This window comes from Myxocyprinus asiaticus, chromosome 19, assembly GCF_019703515.2.
Source record: "Myxocyprinus asiaticus isolate MX2 ecotype Aquarium Trade chromosome 19, UBuf_Myxa_2, whole genome shotgun sequence".
Classification (NCBI taxonomy): Eukaryota; Metazoa; Chordata; class Actinopteri; order Cypriniformes; family Catostomidae; genus Myxocyprinus; species Myxocyprinus asiaticus.
In genome coordinates, this window is record NC_059362.1 from 14,260,714 (window position 1) to 14,280,950 (window position 20,237).

The following is a 20,237-nucleotide window of genomic DNA, read 5'->3' on the forward strand; positions in this document are numbered from 1 at the left end:
AGAATTAATGTAAGGGTTTTTATAAGATGATAAGCTTCACATTTCTGCTTTTAAACCCTCCAAAAATTGGCCCCATTCACTTCCATTGTAAGTGCCTCACTTGAACCCAGATTTGTGCTTTTTTCTTTTTCTTTTTTTTTTAAAGAAAAGGGGGGACCAGCCAAACTCATTTTTGTGGTATTCAACATTATGCCTCAAATGCTGTCGATTGAGCTTAACTTGTATTGAACTTGGGATATTGTTTTAAGGCCTAAGGAAGGATCTTGGCACTCTAAACTGGTAGAGCACAGTGGTTCTAACTTTTTTGTCTGGATTGAAAGTTTTAATAAAAAAAAAAAATAAAAATAAAATATTATTATTGCAATCATCAAACACACCATCTATATATAAAAAATACACCAACATCACATGTAATAATATTTTCAATAGAATACGTTTAGAAATATTTTCAGTTGCCTGCCAAAAAAAACTTAATTGCAAATATTTGTGTTTGATAAACTTCAAGAAACGTTGATAGCAAATGTTATAATATTCCATCTTTGTTTAGTCATTTGCTTCATGTAACCCACACGCTCTCATGCTCACCCGGAAAGACAATTCCTGCATCCGGGTCATATTTGTTCTGCATGTCGCTATCCGGTCCAGTCTGCAACCGTTTTCTCTTTTTAATCTTATTTAATCTCTTATAAAAATGTCTCGGGGATCCAGCGCGGGTTTTGACCGTCACATCACTATCTTCTCTCCAGAGGGAAGACTTTATCAAGTAGGTGAGTACGGAAGAGTTTTAATCACAGCTAGTAAGTGCACAGTCATTTAGCCTGTAGTGCAGATCTTATACACTGTCTCTTACAGCAGCGATCATTATGGGGATGATATTATCAGTATTCTGTCATATAAATATTATTTTTTAGCTAGGTGTGTATTTATTTATTTTGTTGTTTTGAAATGAAATAAAGTTTAGTGAATGATAAACTGTTTAAAATGAATATTTATTTTAATTAATTTATAGATATTATCATAGCAGTAGCTTATAAATGTCTGTAAATTGTTATAATCTAGGTACAGCTGTTGGTTAAAATCGCATTTTACACCAGTGGTGTATATTTCTGTCTTTTATTTATCATGGTAACCGCATTTGGAATCTCATTGAATCTCATTTTAATTACGACATTGATGGCCAAAACCATGTTGACACAGTTTTACTGTAGTACAAAAACTGTACAGTGGCTATCATAGTACATAAGTTGTGTGTGTGTGTGTGTGTGTGTGTGTGTGTGTGTGTGTTGAGAGAGAGAGAGAGAGAGAGAAAATGCTTAAGAACTGTAATTTGTTTTCCATCCCTGGACTGAAGGATGTGTTCATGATGACGTAATTTTATTTCATATCTACAGAATATGCATTCAAGGCCATAAACCAGGGTGGTTTGACATCAGTTGCTGTTCGGGGAAAAGATTGTGCAGTAGTTGTCACACAGAAGAAAGTCCCAGTAAGTCTGGTCTCTCATAATCATTTATTACCGTTATTAGCAAGTTCAGTTCTTAGTGGTGCAAATGAACTGAGATGTCTCTTTTATTTTCCAGGATAAACTACTGGATTCTTCTACTGTCACTCATTTATTCAGAATCACTGAGAACATCGGATGTGTGATGTCAGGAATGACAGGTACAGAAGAGACTTCACCTTAAAGTGTTAAAGTCACATCCAATTTTTCCATAAAACTACTCTTCATGATGTCTGTTGGAATTGATGCACTCACTGATGTCTTATGGTTTATCTTCAGCTGACAGCAGGTCTCAAGTGCAGCGAGCTCGCTACGAGGCAGCGAACTGGAAGTACAAGTATGGTTATGAGATCCCAGTAGACATGCTTTGTAAAAGGATTGCTGACATCTCTCAGGTTTATACACAGAATGCAGAGATGAGACCGCTCGGCTGCTGTAAGTAAACTATTGACAGTTTACACACACAGTAGCACAACACAGAAGTGCAAAGTGCATCAAGTAAGCTAAGCATATATTTCTTAGCAGACCCATAGAAAATGAATAGTTCACCTAAAAATGAAAGTGATTTACTCATTTGTCATCATTTCCTCACCCTTATGTTGTTCCAAACCTGTATGACATTCTTTCTTCCATGGAACACAGAGGAAACATATTAAAGTCGTGCGTCATTACGGCCCGGCCACGCCCTCCTCCTCATCACAATCCTCCACCTCCAGATTCAGGCCAGGGAAACCTCTGGCCTGAACTACTGCCCCCCCTCCCTTCCTGGAGGGGAGGTGTTGCCCTTTTGGCCGTCCTTCCTCCTGCCGGCCTTTCCCGCCACCTGTGAAACTAAGAGAGACGAGGGAAGGGAGAGGGTAGAGAAAAAGAGCGAGCGGGAAAGACAGAATGAGAAAGAGAGAAAAAGTGGCTTGCCGATCCCCAGACACACTGTCGCCTGGTCCTCGGCCAGCTGGGCAGCAGTCCTCCGCGACACCGGGCGATGGCACTGGACATCGCCTCCTGTTGGACGGCAGCAGGCTCCTCCGCTCCAGGCGACTGGCAGTGAGCTCCTCCGCCCCCTGGCGGATGGCAGCAGCTTCTCCGTCTCCTAGTGAATGGCAGCGGGCTCCTCCGCCTCCTGGTGAACCACTCTAGTACCACCGTTCTATACGTCCTCGGCGTCGCGACTCTCCAACAGCGGCGAAGGCTCTCCGACAGTGAATCCCTCCTCCCTCCCGGGTTTTGGCACCAATGTAATGGGTTCAGGATGGGCAAGGAGGAGGCGGGAACCGGCATTACAGTCAACATAACTTTAATGATATAACTGAACTTAAAACAACATGAAACAAACATAAACACACACAAACAGCGCGGCGGCGTTTGTCTCTCTCGAACTGGCGTCTCTCTCGTATGGCTAATTTAACATCTGGCCAAGGGACAACAGTTGAAAATTAGACACTTGGCTAACACTGGCACATTTACAGTGATGTCGATTAATGTGCACTGAGAAAAACAAATAAATAAAAAAAAAATATATATATATATATATATATATACGTTTTATGTTGTTTTAAGTTGAGTTTACACTACTGGCCAAAAGTTTAGGGTCACTTATTATTTATTTTATTTTTTTCATATTTTAGAATAATAGTAAAGTCATCTTAACTATGGAATAACATAAATGGAACTATGGGAATTCTGTTGTGGCTATAAAAATAAAAAATAAATCAAAATTGTGTTATATTTTAGCATCTTCAAAGTAGTCACCCTTTGCCTAGAATTTGCAGAAATTTACTCTTGGCTTCCCATCTATGTTGGGCACTTATTGGCTGCTTTTCTTTATTATTCGATCAAAGTCAATTATTTTAAATACAATTTTAGTTTTGTAATGAAATCAATTAATATGGTGGCACTTATATTTGTTTTGTCTACAAAACTCATTTGAAACATTTAAGAATACGCCTCCAGATCAAAAGGTTTTTAAGATCATGAGAAACATTTCAGTCAAGTGACCCCAAACCTCTGAACAGCTGTGTATGTCATTGAAGTTTATGTTGACTGTTCTTCCGGTTCCCGCCGCCTCCTTTCCCATCCTGAACCCGTTTACATTAGTGCCGAAACATGGGCAAGGAGGAGGCGAAAACTGGCTGAACGGCAATGTGAACTTTTAATGACAGAACATAACTCAAACATAACATAAAAGTGCTTTGCAACAAACAAAACAAAGACGCACACACACAACACGTCGAACTGGCGTCCCGGCCCCTCCTTATCTCTCACCTGCTGATTAGACAACTCAGCGCCAGGCGTGCGTCATCATGGCCCGGCCACACCCTCCTCCTCGTCACACTCCTCCACCTCCAGATTCAGGCCAGGGAAACCTCCTGCCTGACCTACTCCCTCCCCCCACTTCGGCCGCTCTTCCTCCGGCCGGCGTTCCCCGCCTCCTGGGAAACTTAGAGAGAGCTAGCAGGAGAGACAGAACGAGAGAGAGAGAGAGAAAGTGGCTCGCCGGTCCCCGGACACACTGTTGCCTGGTCCTCGTCCAGCTGGTCAGCGGTCCTCCGTGACGCCGGGCGATGGCACTGAACATCGCTTCCTGACGGACGGCAGCAGGATCCTCCTCCTCCCGGCAGACATCAGCGGCTCCTCCGCCTCCTGGTGGCCGGCAGCAAGCTCCTCCTTTCGGCACCAATGTAACGGGTTCAGGATGGGCAAGGAGGAGGCGCGAACCGGTAGGACAGTCAACATAACTTTAATGATGTAACTGAACTTAAAACAACATAAAACAAACATAAAGCGCGGTCGCGTGTGTGTCTCTCTCTCTCTCTCTCTCTCTCTCTCTCTCTCTCTCTCTTAAACTGGCATCCCAGCCCCTCCTTATCTCTCTCCCGCTGATTAGACAACTTGGCGCCGGGCGTGTCAAGTCCACCTCCTCGTCACATATTCCTTTAGTATTACACAATGGTTGTTTATGCATGAGATTGTGTGGATTTGTAATGTTGTGTGATTCAGTAATGTTATTTTATGAGTCCCTCAAACCTACTGATCTTTTGCATTTCTTGTTTAATGAGTTATATGAGATTTATACACGTTACTGCTTGTCTCTTTTCCAGGCATGATTGTAATTGGTCTGGATGAGGAGCTGGGGCCACAAGTATATAAATGTGACCCAGCAGGTTATTACTGTGGGTTTAAAGCCACATCAGCAGGTGTGAAGCAGACAGAGGCTACAAGCTTCCTGGAGAAAAAGGTGAAGAAGAAACTCGACTGGACCTTTGAGCAGACAGTTGAGGTACAATCCCAGTCAATTCTCTTCAGAACAGCACATTAACTTTCAGGTTTTTTGTTTTGTTTTGTTTTTTTCCTTTGTTTTAATTAAATTAATTCCATCTGCTAACATTTGGCTATTTATCCTATTTAATTTTGGCAAGATGCTGCCAAAATTAAGTTTTTAAAGTTTTGCTTCTATAAATTTTGCCACTTGTTTAATAAAAATACCCAATCTATCTATCTATCTGGTATCTTGTAAAATACACTGGCAAGAAAAAGTATGTGAACCCTTTGGAATCAGCTGCTTTTCTGCTTTAATTGGTCATAAAATATGATCTCATCTTCATTAAAGTTGGAAGTACAGACAAACACAATGCACTTAAGCTATCAACACACAAACTATTATAATATTTCATGTCTTTATTAAACGCATTCCATTAAACATTCACAGTGCTCTGGAAAAAGTAAGTGAACCCTTGGATTTATTAAATGTTTGATCCTCCTTGGTAGCAATAACCTCAACAAAGCGTTTACAGAAGCTGCAGATTAGAACTGCACAATGTTCAGAAGGAATTTTGGACCATTATTCCTTACAGAACTGCTTCAGCTCAGCCATATTCTTAGGATGTCTGACATGAACGGCTCTCTTGAGGTCATTCCACAGCATCTCTATTGGGTTATGGTCTGGGCTCTGACTGTGCCACTCCAAAAGGTGGATTTTTGTTTTTTGTTTTTACTTCGATGTTTAAGCCGGGGACATTGTCCTGCTGCATCACTCAACTTCTAGTGATTCAGCCACTTCAGCTGGTGCAGAGCCAGCCTGACATTATCCTGTAAATTATCTTGATAAACTTGGGAAGTAATTTTTCCTTCGATGATGGCAAGCGGTCCAGGCCTTGAAGCAGCAAAGCAGCCCAAAATCATGATGCTCCCTCCACCGTACTTCACCATTGGGATGATTTTTTCATGTTGGTATGTTGTGCCATCTTTATGCCATATGTAGTTCTGCATGTTCTTTACAAATAGTTCAACCTTAGTTTCATCAATCCACAAAACATTTTTCCAGTAGTGTTGTGGAGTGTCAAGGTGGTCTTTGGCAAAATTCAGGAGTGCAGCAATGCTTTTGTTGGAAAGCAGTGGCTTCCTTCGTGGTGTCCTGCCATTAACACCGTGGCTACTTAATGTTTTCCGTATAGCAGACTCATGAACAGAGATGTTAACCAGTTCCAATGATTCCTTCAAGTCTTCAGCATTCCTTCAGGTTCTTTCTTTACCTCATAAAACATTCTGTGGTGTGCCCTTTGAGTCATCTTGGCTGAATGGCCACTTCTAGGGAGAGTAGCCACAGTACTAAATGTCTCCATTTGTGGACAGTTTGTGGATGAGTATCTAAGGTCTTTGAGATAACTTTGTAACCCTTTCCAGCTTTATGCAAAGCAGCAATTCTTGATCTTAGGTCTTCTAAGGTCTCTTTTTTTTTTTGTGAGGCATGGTCCACATCAGCAGATGCTTCTTGTGAATAGCAAGCTCAATCAGTTTTAGTGCTTTTTATAAGTCAGAGTAGCTCTAACCCACACCTCCAATCTCATTTAATTAATTGGATGCCAGGTTTGCCAACTCCTGACTCTAATTAGCTTTTGTTGACGTCATTAGCCTAGGGGTTCACATACTTTTTCCAATCTACACTGTGAATGTTTGAATGATGTATTCAGTATGTACAAGAAAGCAATAATTTTTGTGTTATTAGTTAAAACAGATTGTGTTTGATCATTATTGTAACTAAGATGATGTTCAAACGTATACATAAATGTAGTTAATTCCAAAGGGTTCACATACTTTTTCTTGCCACTTTTAATGCAGTTTGGTTTGATGTTCTGTTCTCTAATGCAATGACATTCATACATTTTATGAGTGGTTTAAGTTTACAAATACTTTCTGGGGCCATTGTACCATTGGAAAGCTTGTTTCTGTAGATAGAATAATGCTGGCTGGCTGTGTGTAAGGTAATTTGTTTTGTCACAAAAGTAACTAGGATGCATATACAGTGGCAGTGCTTTTTTTTTTTATCCCCAATTCTTTGCAATACAAATCTCATCTTCCTCTTGCTCAGTAATGTAATTTTACATATTACAGAACTGTTTGTTTATATAATATTTAAACTTTAACACAGTATGTACATAATAAACTAATGCAGATTTAATGAACAAAAACCCTGTTAATAACCTTAATTACCTCTTGACAAGAAAATAGATTACATACTTTTTTTCATGAATAAATAATTTACATCCACAGACAGCTATCACTTGCTTATCAACTGTGCTGGCAATTGATTTCAAGCCATCTGAGTTGGAGGTAGGCGTTATCACGGCTGAGGATCCGAAATTCAGGTGGGTGTAAGCACTGTGGTTTTCATTTACATAGAGAGATCTGCAGTCTCTGCTGTAAACACAGATTGCGTATGGCACCTCCACAAATGCAGTAGATTACTTTAGTATTGATGTTTGTGAAATGCTGAATTTGTAAATAAACATGATCTATGCTGCACTAGTTCATGCTTTACAGATTGATTTTTTCATGGTTGATGCAGTTGAAGTGTAGACTTGCTCTTTTACTCTGTTTCAGGATTCTGTCAGAGTCAGAGGTGGACACTCACTTGGTCTCTTTGTCTGAGAGGGACTGAGATCTCAGAGCCCTTGTTCTCATGTAAATTCCCCCTGTTCCATTAAAGACATTTTGAGAAAAATATTAAGATTAAGATTGTTTTTTCTCTCTCTCGTTTTCTTCTTTTTATCATAACATGTGAGGAGAGAATATTTTACTGGGGGAATCCCCGGCGTGTGCAGCTTTAATCTTCGTTGCATACTGTGTTTTCCCAAACTGATTTGACAACAGGGAAATAGTTTGGAAACCTGCTTTTCATTTCATAGAATTCTTTCTGGGCTTTGAACTTCTGAAGTATACTGAGTCAGATGGGGTTGAATAGAGATTAGCACGCAAGGAAAGTCAAACGCATGCTTTTGTGATGTATTCATGCACCTGATTATTTGACTCATCCTCATTAAGTTATAGATATACAAGTATAGAAGTTTAAAAATATATAGATATGCATAGAGCAAGCTTCTGTTTTAAGGTTGTATGAAATCTAGTGCCAAATCCACACTAATTTGTTTTCTTTTTAAACAAAATTGAATCAACTTGGCAATGTGACTGAAAATCCAAACAGAGAATGGGTTTTTTTTTTTTTCTTAAAAATATATTATAGTGGGGGGCCTGGGTAGCTCAGCGAGTATTGATGCTGAATACCATCCCTGGAGTCATGAGTTCGAATCCAGGGTGTGCTGAGTGACTCCAGCCAGGTCTCCTAAGCAACCAATTGGCCCGGTTGCTAGGGTGGGTAGAGTCAAGTTGGGTTAACCTCCTCATGGTCGCTATAATGTGTGGTGAGTTCTGCGTGGATGCCGCAGAGAATAGCGTGAGCCTCCACACGCACCATGTCTCCGAGGTAACGCACTCAACAAGCCTTGTGATAAAATGCGCAGATTGACGTTCTCAGACGCAGAGGCAACTGAGATTCGTCCTCCACCACCCGGATTGAGGCCAGTCACTCCACCACCATGAGGACTTAGAGCACATTGAGAATTGGGCATTCCAAATTGGGGAGAAAATAAAATATATATATAATAGCATTTTTGTGGAATTATTTCCATAGTAAATCTAATCCAGATATTCATTCTAGATTATTGCTGTGCAAACTGGCCTAATGAGACCACCTTATATAATGCTTATGTACACCATATGTAGTCACCATAGAACTTCTAAGTTAGAATTCACCTCTCACCATGTGACAGTTATGATGTCTGTCACACTGAAAACTTTCCAATGGATTAAATGGTGTACTCATTTTTAGGAGAACAGCTCAGTGGAATTTCTCTACATTACTGAATTTCTGGCTCATCGTTCTTGAGGAACATCTGATTAATTCTTTTTTTTTTTTTTTTAAGAGACTACATTTTTGAATAGGCAGTTATCTCAATAATCTATTTCATTTGTTCAATTGAAATAACTTTAATGGAGGATCTATTGATTACACACACAATGAATGTAATTTTAGCACTGACTATAACGATTATGGACTTCACCATAACACTCGGTTTCTATTTCTTGTGGGTACTTCATACTAAAGCATGAGTCAGTTATTCATGACTCCACTTTAGCAGACAAGGAATTTTATTCAAATTATAGTGACGCATCTACGTGACTCATGTGTTCCAGAAAGGAAATGATACCGTTTACAGTATACATTGAGAGCTTTTGTTTTTTCCTGAATGGGCTAATATTCCACCAGTATAGGGGTTTACATGTTCTTTCACAAGTTTCACAACTCAGAAAATTTCCAGGCTTTGTCAAATCAGCCCAGTACATTTAATACAAGAAACACCCAGACTCAGAATTAAGTTCTTTCAAGCACTTTTTTTTTTTATGTAAAAAATATTTTCACAATGTAATATATAGACTATAAACATATACAAGTGTTTTATATTTACAAATATAAAAATATAGCTCTGTACATTTACAAAATATACATATTTTTTCATTTCTTTGGCTTCAAAAGTATTTTATTGATTTGGTGTTCCATCCAGCTATCCCTGGGTCTCTTTCCATGTTGAACAGCACCACTACTATTGTGTCCCCGGGGGCGGCTCTTTGCCAGTCTTGAGTCCCTATGGGGAATTGGCTTTCTGGGACATTGCACATCCCTGGCATGGACTTCCGAGATGGCACATAGGCCCTTGTTTCTTTGCATTACTGAGAATGTTGTCCGTACTAGTCAGTCTATCGCCCACAGAATTGGATGTCATCGTACATCTACAAAGAGCAGCATAAAAATCATTAGAAGACCGTTCCAAATAAATGACAAGAAAATGAAAGAAACAAAATTGATTCTCAGTGAAACTTACATAATCCTCATCAGACAAAAGCTCGTCATCGCTCTCATCCGATTCGCTCTCTGGCATTGGTCTGAGCTCTTGGGCCGTCCGATCACGAAGCTGCCTCTGGATCTCACTGTTCTGTCGGCCGAAGGTCAGGTGGTACGGCGTGTAGCCGCCGTAGGTGAGACTGTTGACGTCGGCTCCCAAAGCGATGAGAGTGTGGACCAGATTCAAGTTCTGTAGGTCCACTGCCAAATGGAGTGACGTACGACCACTACATTGCTCCTAAACGCATCAACGAAGCCCACGTTAGTTCTCTTTACAAGCGTATGTGTTAAACCAATGCAATTACGAGACATTTATGAAGATGGAGGGAAATCGAAATGTATACCGTACCTTTGCGTTGATGTCTGCTCCAAGCTGGACCAGCTTCTCCACCATTGAGAGATAATTGTGCATGGCTGCTATGTGGAGACAGGTGTGTCCTATGATAACAAGGAGGATAATACTTCACAAACTGCTTTTCAAAGCCACAAACTCAATAATACAGCTTTAGAGTGGGAACTATGTTAAGTTACATGTGGGATGTTGACTTACCACTGTAGTTTGGGAAAGTGAGAATGGGCCGTAGATGCTGCGTCTGATTCTGAGTGAGCACTGAGAAGCAAGCTAGCGAGCCTCTTTTGCAGGCGATGTGAAGCGCTGTGTTTCCATTTTGATCGACCAGGCGGGGGTCACAGCCAGCCTTTAGCAGTCTTTCCACCATGTGTGGCTGTTCTGTGATCACAGCAAGGTGGAGTGCAGTCTGTGCATAACAAATGGACATTAATTAGCCATCAAATAATTGGAACCAAACTGCTCTCCGAGTAGTTTTTTTATGCTGGTTCCAATTGTCAATTACCTGTCTTTGGTGGTTCTGTTTGTTCAAGAATGAGTCATTTTGGCACTGTTTGATGATCTGGATGGCATAATCCTCCGCCTCGTGAATGATGGCAAGGTGAAGATACCTGGAAAATAATGTAGGAGGTTTTTTTTTAGTAATCAGTATTTTAAGATCACACTCAGAGGAAGTGGTTAACTAACTAGAGACACTGTACGGGCAGACGGGCGTTTCGCAAGAATGGATTTTTGAAGGTTATTTCCAACCAGTGTGGCTTGACACATCTGATGCATTATCTGCGCTTGGCCGCGCGCCAGGGACTTTCCTGCCTGCGCACTTTGTTTCTAAGCGCCTCCCACTTTGAGCTTGTGCCAAAATGCACTTCAGAGATATTTGTTTACTTGCCAACTTTTTGTGCAAGCTTTAAAACGTTTTCGATAATTTAGGCTTATAACATATTCGAATGCCTGCATATTTGCATGTTTATGCATGCACTTTTCTTATATTTCTACAGAAATGCTTGCAATGTATCAAACTTAAGCATAATAAAATGTTAAACTTACGTGTCTCCATCCTCTGTAAAATCTAGTTTCCAAGGTTCGTGGGTGCCGGTTGTGTTTACACTCTCAGACGGCATTGGCAACTTCTCCAATTCCTCCACAATTTTTCTATACTCGTCCTCCTTTAACGAATCCACGCCACTATCGACGCGATCCTCGCAATGTTGCATTTTCCTGTTTTTCGAATCCATATCATCAAAATCACAATCCATATAGTTACTCATGGCTGCTCTGTTTACATCCATAGCGTACTGAACGATGCTCGCTGTGTCACAGTCAGCAGTTAAATGTGCTCAAGAGGGCGGCGCGAAACGCTTTTATAACGCGCCTCCAGTTCCATGGTCGGATTGGGGGATTTCCATGTGTAAGTTATCTTAACTTTACCCAGAAAAGGGGAACTCGTAGCGGGCTTTTGTTTAGAGAATTTCCCCCAAGATGACTCCGCGAAGTAAGAATGAAAATCTGTATTTTCCTATTACACATTCAAATGTACCTTGTAGTCCCGCAGTAAACCAAACGCATGGTAAACATGAATGAAAAGAGCGCGTGAATGAACATATCAGGAAATATCTTTGTGGCATACTATCTAGGGCGCTATTAATAAAGAAACCCTATATGCTAGAAATAGGCAGATGGAAATAGCACTGTTTTGAATTTTCATATTAGCCATGAGATCATCTTTTCAGTAACTCATCCACATTATTATTATTATTATTATTATTATTATTATTATTATTATTATTTCTTTGTGCACATTGACATACAGTATGTATACATCCTTGAAATGCAAAGTTCTTAAAAGTAAAAAAAAAAACAAAAAAAAAACAGAACACTACTTTGCACCTCTGCATTTCTACATTGTGCAGTAATCATAATCTTAAGATCCCACATGGAAGGCCCCTCCATCTTCAGCATGAAAGCTGGTTTGGGGGATCCATTATAGTCCCATTGCATGTTTTCTGGGGCTCCCCCTTCCAAGACATCTATCAGCGGAAAGCATCTTGTTTCACTTTTTTTTTTTTTTTTTTTTCTGTGAGAAGACCTATGATATCATGTGTGGTGTATAAAGTACCAAAAACAGCTTAGAAATTGAAGTGGTTGTGTCCCCTCCACTATTTAGATTAGTTGTCGACCAATTTGTTTTTTAAAACGACAAACTGTTAAATTTCCCCACCCATATGTACAAGTTAAAATGTAAGAAAAATAAAATTGTGCGTTGAGTAAATAAGACACATTTTTACAGGTATAAATCTTTGATACAAGTATAGGTTTTCATGCAATAAAATCAGTAGATATGCTGTAATTAAAAGCTGGGCAAAATCTTCTAGTGTCTTTTTTAATATAGGATCAAATGGGCAGATTAAATTTATATCAAAATTTATTAGCAAGATAAACTGTATAAGTGTACATTACCAGTGCATTATAAGACACTATATATACAGATATAAAACTAATTGAATGCTAAAGTTTAATTTGCTGAAGTTTTACATGTCAAAACTATTATTTTCTCAGGCTGCAGTTCAGTCACTATCACGCACACGCTGGGTCTCTCTCATGCGGTGTTGTTTTTGACACTGGTTCAGATGACAGTGAGTGAAACCCATTTACATGCACACCAATATGCAGAGAACTCCCAATAGTCAGCTTATTTAAAAAATCCAAAAAAGCAAGCAAACCGTGTTTACATGAGCTAAGTTATTCTCTGCCTTTGACGTCTAACCGTGAAAAGGCATACGCACAACACTTGCATTCATTGGATAAACCAGTAAGAATGTCGGTAAAGAGATTTACATGCAATGTGAAATCGGGGTAATGGGCAAAAATCTACCCGTGTCGATCGGTTTATTCCTAAGCAGTTTATGACCTTACACCAATAAAGAAAAGCCATTTAATGCGCTTCCATGACCACACACATTGTCAGCTTAGTAAGCATAATCGGTGTAAGATCGTGCATGTAAACTTGTTTTTAGTGACATTGTCGCTGGATGTCGCGAGTCTCTGAACTGTATGTCACTAGCGGGCCTTCCTACAGCTGAAGAGACTGGCCATAGCTTTGAAAAAATCTGATCACAGGTGAGATAAATTGCTGGTAAAACTAAGACATCATTCTTATTTGACTAGGAATAATTTGTTTTGCCTCTAAAAATGAACATTCTGCAGGGGAGAGTGTTTTATATAAACTGCAGCAGTACTCAATGCATTATATCATGAACAAAATGAACAATCAAAATGCCGATTTCTGACACGGTTTTCCACGCATCATATTTTGTATGTGGTTACAGACAAATGATATAGAAGAGTGAAATCGATGACAACATTCACTTCTCCTCTATTTAGCCTGCACTCGACTCCAGTCTCTCACATGAGACAGATGATTGGTTCCTATTGGTTGTCACTGTGCGAATTCGCTCCGCATTTGCATAAAGTTAAACTTTTCTCAACTTTGTCACATCTCTTGACACTCCCACATCCTGTCACCAATGGTCACTTTTGCTCATGATGCTGGAAGTCACCAGCCCTCATTGACATGAATGGTCTCCTGTCGCTTTGTTGCTGCGAGTCGCTGACAATGTGAACGGGGCTTTTCAGGGGCTGTGCAGAGATACGGAAGCTTGCACGTATCTCTACCATAGCTGGCTCGCCACTTGCAGGTGAAGTCTCCATTCTATGTACAGTAAATCCGTTTCCATGTTTATTATACCCAAGACATGTCGCGTAATAAATATGCTTGCACTGCTCCACACAATCATTTTCTGTGCTAGGATGTGCAGTCGAGACGAGAATGTACCTCCTGGAAATTTCTTAATGCCAGTTTTAACCATGAAGTGGGGTAAAACATTAGTGAAGTTTCAAGAGGAGAAACAACAGATACTGCATTAATATCATTAATTTGTTTACGTGTTAAACAATCAACTATAGACCTTATTCACAGTAGCGCCATCTTTGATTTTTGATGGGAATGAAAATGAAGCTGCGAGGGTTAGACATACAGTACTGTCTCTTCAATGACATGCCCTATAAAGCTATCAAAACTCTCCTAGATCACATCTAATTTTCCACAACGTTTTTTTGTCTACTGAAATTTCTTGGAAATATAATTTTCAATGTTTCATCTGCGGAATGATCCAAAAACTCTTTAAACAACTGTACAACCCATTGAAGAGACTGTTCGTCTATCTCTCACAGCCTTGTTGTCATTCCCATCAAAAATCAAAGATGGTGCTGCTGTGACTTTATAGTGACTTATACCATGCTCTGGTCAAATACTCGATTCGTGGAAGCAACCACCCTCCACTTCACATCGGGTGGTTCTTTGCGTTCATGTCGTGTATTTGAAATCGTTTAATGCACACCTAGCCGTGGATTATCCATTACTTATTGCAGGCAGTTATGTTGAATATATTGACTTTAATCAATGCTTTACTTGTCTGAATTTGATATGAATATATATGTACACTATATTGCCAAAAGTATTCGCTCATCTGCCTTTAGACGCATATGAACTTAAGTGACATCCCATTCTTAATCCATAGGGTTTAATATGATGTCAGCCCACCCTTTGCAGCTATAACAGCTTCAACTCTTCTGGGAAGGCTTTCCACAAGGTTTAGGAGTGTGTTTATGGGAATTTTTGACCATTCTTCCAGAAGCGCATTTGTGAGGTCAGACACTGATGTTGGACGAGAAGGCCTGGCTCACAGTCTTCACTCTAATTCATCCCAAAGGTGCTCTATCGGGTTGAGGTCAGGACTCTGTGCAGGCCAGTCAAGTTCTTCCACACCAAACTCGCTCATCCATGTCTTTATGGACCTTGCTTTGTGCACTGGTGCGCAGTCATGTTGGAACAGGAAGGGGCCATCCCCAAACTGTTCCCACAATGTTGGGAGCATGGAATTGTCCAAAATCTCTTGGTATGCTGAAGCATTCAGAGTTCCTTTCACTGGAACTAAGGGGCCAAGCCCAGCTCCTGAAAAACAACCCCACACCATAATCCCCCCTCCACCAAACTTCACAGTTGGCACAATGCAGTCAGACAAGTACCGTTCTCCTGGCAACTGCCAAACCCAGACTTGTCCATCAGATTGCCAGACGAAGAAGCGTGATTCGTCACTCCAGAGAACTCGTCTCCACTGCTCTAGAGTCCAGTGGCGGCGTGCTTTACACCACTGCATCCGACGCTTTGCATTGCACTTGGTGATGTATGGCTTGGATGCAGCTGCTTGGCCATGGAAACCCATTCCATGAAGCTCTCTACGCACTGTTCTTGAGCTAATCTGAAGGCCACATGAACTTTGGAGGTCTGTAGCGATTGACTCTGCAGAAAGTTGGCGACCTCTGCACATTATGCGCCTCAGCATCCGCTGACCCCGCTCTGTCATTTTACGTGGCCTACCACTTCGTGGCTGAGTTGCTGTCATTCCCAATCGCTTCCACTTTGTTATAATACCACTGACAGTTGACTGTGGAATATTTAGTAGCGAGGAAATTTCGCGACTGGACTTGTTGCACAGGTGGCATCCTATCACAGTACCACGCTGGAATTCACTGAGCTCCTGAGAGCGGCCCATTCTTTCACAAATGTTTGTAGAAGCAGTCTGCATGCCTAGGTGCTTCATTTTATACACCTGTGGCCATGGAAGTGATTGGAACACCTGAATTCAATTATTTGGATGGGTGAGCGAATACTTTTGGCAATATAGTGTATATACATAGAGAGAGAGAGAGAGAGAGAGAGAGAGAGAGAGAGAGATAGTGTGATTATTTGAAGTATTGTCAATATAATGTTCATATATGCAATTAATTATTTGGCATGTCCTGTAATAAATGTTATATAAAATCTTAATCAATTGACAGCCTTAATATATGTATATAATTTTTATTTATGTTATGTTATTGTCAAATATGATATACTTTTCATTGGTGAACAAAGAAGTGAATTATTAGTATCTGTCTGGTTTCATATCTACTGCTTCAAACAGAGCAAGACAGATGGGCAAGCCATCTTGATATGAAAACTCCAGTTATGTAATTAAAATGTAACCAGTGTGATACTGTCTACAGTACCTGTCTTGAGCTGACATTTCAGCTGGAAACTACTGAAGCTTTGTTTGCACAAAGGTGGAGGGCCATCACAATAGCAACCGTTTCTACCAACAGCATGCTCTTATGTCACCATGACAATACTGTGACATACGTCAAGATCACACCATGTTGTACAGTATGTTGTAACACACTTCTTTTGTTCTGAAGAAATCAAAAATGCATGATTGTAATGAGTGAAACCCCTACTTTACATGGGCAAACATGAATTCCAAACGTTGTTTCCTCAGTTGGAGTTCAGAGAAGGGAGATTCGTAGAAAGTACAGGAACATTCCCTGAATGTTACACATACAGTACACAGGTTTGAACAGGAGCGTACATAGCATATTCATCCAGCAGCAAATGTAGCTGCAGTCCTGATTGCAAATGGCAGGAGTTATACGGGTACAACCTGAAAGGATTACTATTCGGAACAGTATATGTCTTAATTATTTTCAGCCTTGAATTTATGGTTGGACAGTCAAAATTGCAGACGATTTAGTTCCATTCTGAATGGAGGGAGTTTTGGGAGGTCCAGGTTTGAATTTGTGTAGGTTGACAGTTTGACCCACTATTCTTAGTCTGACAGCACATTAAATATCAGTGTGTGGGTTGTGTAAATCTGGGGTAGACCTGTTCTGAGCCTAAACCATGAGTCATAATCCAGTTTCATTTCATGGTGGTGCCTGGTTGTCTCAGAGACTCTGCAAATTGGCAAGTCTGTTAATAAACAACAAGCAGGGATCCTTAGAATATTTGAGAATACGCAGAACAGGAAAACCCTTAAACCACATGTACTAAAACCTGATATGTGAGATGTGGGGACGTTTCAGGTTTGTCTCCTCCAACAAACAACCACCAAACAAAAGAACCATATGTCTTGGGAGATATACAATGTGATGGCACATTGTGTGTCAGTATGCTTAGTATGCGTGTCCTTAATGGTAAGATAATATCTTTGATGGCTGTAAGAGGACCTCAACCCAGACAGCACCAAGGTGTCTGATAAACATCTTAAAAAGAGCAGATTTACATCTGCTGAATGTCCTTTGACATCCGAGAGAAAACTTCTTTTTGACATATTGTAGATGAGCAAACACTCTAAAACATAAACATACTAAAAAGGCTTCCAGATGAAATGCACACATCAAATAGACTTCTGAATATTATTAATATTTGCATTTAAGAGGCTAATATATTTCCATATTGCATAACACACAATAAAATGTAATGTAATTAGTAGACACATTTTCATTGCATTCAGTTATAAAGTCATTCTTTCATAATGGACAATGGTTTCTTGTTAAGGTTGTGCAGATTTGACTCAATTCACATCCAAGACCTCTCATGATATCATCTGCTCTCTCGCTCTCTCTCTCTCTCTCTCTCTCTCTCTCTCTCTCTCTCTTTTTTTTTTTTTGTATTCTCTGTATGAAAGTGTAATAAAGAATGACACAGCAAAACCCTCTGACATTTTCCACATCTTAGCCCTTGACTTTTGTCCACATTTGAGAAAGATCGGGTCTCATAATTCATGTCCAATAATGTGGGAAGGGCTTCATGTTTGACACTTTCTATAATGACAAAATATAAAAGGAGATTTGTGGAGATTAGGTGTTGAAAAATGATGTACTGTGGAGAAACAATCCGGATGAGTGTTCAGTCACATATCATCTCTCTGTGAGAAATGTGAAAAGATTCAACAAGGGAAATCCGATCAAGATGAGGACAGCTTTTCTGCCACTATTGTAAAATGGCGCCCTCTGCTGATTTGCTGTGAAATTGGCGCAGGACCATTAAAGGGATAGTTCACCCGAAAATGAGAAATTCTCTCATCATTTACTCACCCTCATGCCATTCCAGATGTGTATGACTTTCTTTCTTCTGCAGAACACAAAGATTTTTAGAAGAATATCTCAGCTCTGTAGTTTCTCACAATTCAAGTTAATGGGTTAGCAAATTTTTTAAGCTCCAAAGGCACATAAAAGCAGCATAAATGTAATCCATACGACTCCAGTGGCGAAATCTAAATCTTCAGAAGCGATATGATAAGTGTGCGTAAAAAAAAAGATCAATATTTAAGTCCTTTTTTACTATCAAGATCCACTTTCACTTTCTTCTTCTTTTGTTTTTGGCGATTCACATTCTTCTTGCATTTCGCCACCTACTGGGCAGGCAGGAGAATTTATAGTAAAAAAGGACTTAAATATTGGTTGGTTTCTCACCCACACTTATCATATAGCTTGTGAAGATAAATATTAAACCACTGGAGTCTTATGGATTACTTTTATGCTGCCTTTATGTGATTTTTGGAGCTTAAAAATGTTGGTACCCATTCACTAGCATTGTATGGACCTACAGAGCTGAGATATTCTTCTAAAAATCTTCATTTGTATTCTACAGAAGAAAAAAAGTCATACACATCTGGGATGGCATGAGGGTGAGTAAATGATGAGAGAATTTTTTTCATTTTTGGGTGAAAAAATGTCTTGCTCTAGGGGGTGCTTGTGGCCTCAGAAATCCAAATCTTTTACAGTATATCTTATGTCTTTTTTAACTTACTGAAGTACGTGTGCACTAAAAAGAAAACTCGTTTACATCTATAAATAATTACACATTATACACTATGCACTTACACTATGCACTCAGCCATCTAGTGTAGTGTTTCTCAACTGGTGAAACGCAGGTCTGTTTGGATAGGGTCAGGGACAGCAACATAAAAACAATGCCATTGTTCGCCCTCCCCACTTTATATGCACTAAAGATGCTTCTCATCTGCAACGCGATATTTTCGCAGTGCGATTAAAGCCTGGTTTCTGTGTGAATGTGGCAGGAGCCATCATGGAAAAGAGTCAATACTGTGCTATGTGCCAAGATAAAGGTTTTTTTAAACTACACACCATCACCCTTAAAATGATCACGGTTTTAAAGTAGTAACACATTTTTTTTTATAGTTTCATAGTAAATAATCTAGGTATAATCTATTAGACCTCATATTTATTACAACTGTGGCAGTTGTTGTCACATTTTCTAAATGTGTTTATGCTACTATTTCTTCATAAAATACTATTATAATAATAATAATTATTATTTTTTAGAAAAATTGACTTATTAAAAGTAAGAGCAACCCATGGTCTTACCCGTGCTTACATGGCATTGCACTGTAAATAAAAGGGCACATTCATAAAGGGATTTAAAGTCTGGACCTCCAAGATTTATGGACAAAGTTTTCCTCCAGTGTAATATTTGTTCTGTTTGAATGATGTTTGATATTAAGAAATAAACTGGATAAAAATATAATAGGCTCATATAAATAAATAGACTCATCAACTTTTAAAAGGGGGAGAAAAATCTTCCTGTATCTCTTATTGTTGACTTCAACAACAAAAATAATGTGACTTGACACATGCCCTTATGTTAAGCATAGAACCATAAACAAAACTATGCAAGATGAAATAAAATGTGACCTAGGCTACATTAAATCCATTAAATTGTGTCGCCACTTGATGTCCATTGTAAAATCTGGGTCCCATTAAGCAAAACATGTTAAGAACCACTGAATTAATTTTCAAAGTGTTGTACTGTCCCAATCGGAACACTAACGTTTTTTGTTTCATTTTTTTTTTTTTCAGTATTCGCTGTTTTTCAGCTAACAGAAGTGATGTTTCAAATGCCCAAGATGTGTTGCCATTAGCTTTAGCATGTTAGCCAAACTAAAAAACAAACAAATGTTAAAGCTGTGTACCAAATGATGCACTATACACTGTGCACTTACAAAATGTACTATGCACTCAGCCATGCAGTGTATGAATTTTTAAAGTGTAGTATCGTCCCAAATGGAACACTTAACGTTTTTTACTACACGAAAGCATTCACCATTTAACAGCTGACGGAAGTGACGTTTCAAACCCAAGCGTTGTGTTGCTGCTAGCTTTAGCGTGCTATCCACCCTCAGTTCAACACTTATATCTCAATAATATACATATTCACACGCATGGTATGATGGTAAAGCGTTTAACTAAATTTTGTA

General features: G+C 39.5%; 2 protein-coding genes across 3 annotated transcripts; one reads left to right on the forward strand and one right to left on the reverse strand.

The window, feature by feature from the left end:
* The first annotated feature begins 596 nt into the window (after positions 1-596).
* Positions 597-7,499, forward strand: psma6b (proteasome 20S subunit alpha 6b). Of its 2 annotated transcripts, none has more exons than XM_051645198.1 (7): positions 597-767; positions 1,392-1,486; positions 1,581-1,662; positions 1,781-1,936; positions 4,600-4,778; positions 7,049-7,143; positions 7,379-7,499. In XM_051645198.1, the coding sequence occupies exons 1-7, from the start codon at positions 692-694 to the stop codon at positions 7,434-7,436; spliced, it is 741 nt and encodes a 246-aa protein (XP_051501158.1). In that variant the 5' UTR covers positions 597-691; the 3' UTR covers positions 7,437-7,499. The 2 variants fall into 2 exon arrangements, with proteins under 2 accessions (XP_051501158.1, XP_051501159.1); XM_051645199.1 differs by having other exon boundaries at positions 616-763.
* A 1,707-nt stretch (positions 7,500-9,206) lies between these two features.
* Positions 9,207-11,428, reverse strand: LOC127410126 (NF-kappa-B inhibitor alpha-like). Its single transcript, XM_051645194.1, has 6 exons — positions 11,131-11,428; positions 10,589-10,694; positions 10,285-10,492; positions 10,084-10,172; positions 9,715-9,972; positions 9,207-9,622 (listed from the first exon to the last, which is right to left on the reverse strand). Exons 1-6 carry the CDS (start codon positions 11,370-11,372, stop codon positions 9,590-9,592), a joined length of 936 nt encoding a protein of 311 aa, XP_051501154.1. The 5' UTR covers positions 11,373-11,428; the 3' UTR covers positions 9,207-9,589.
* Positions 11,429-20,237: the final 8,809 nt, after the last annotated feature.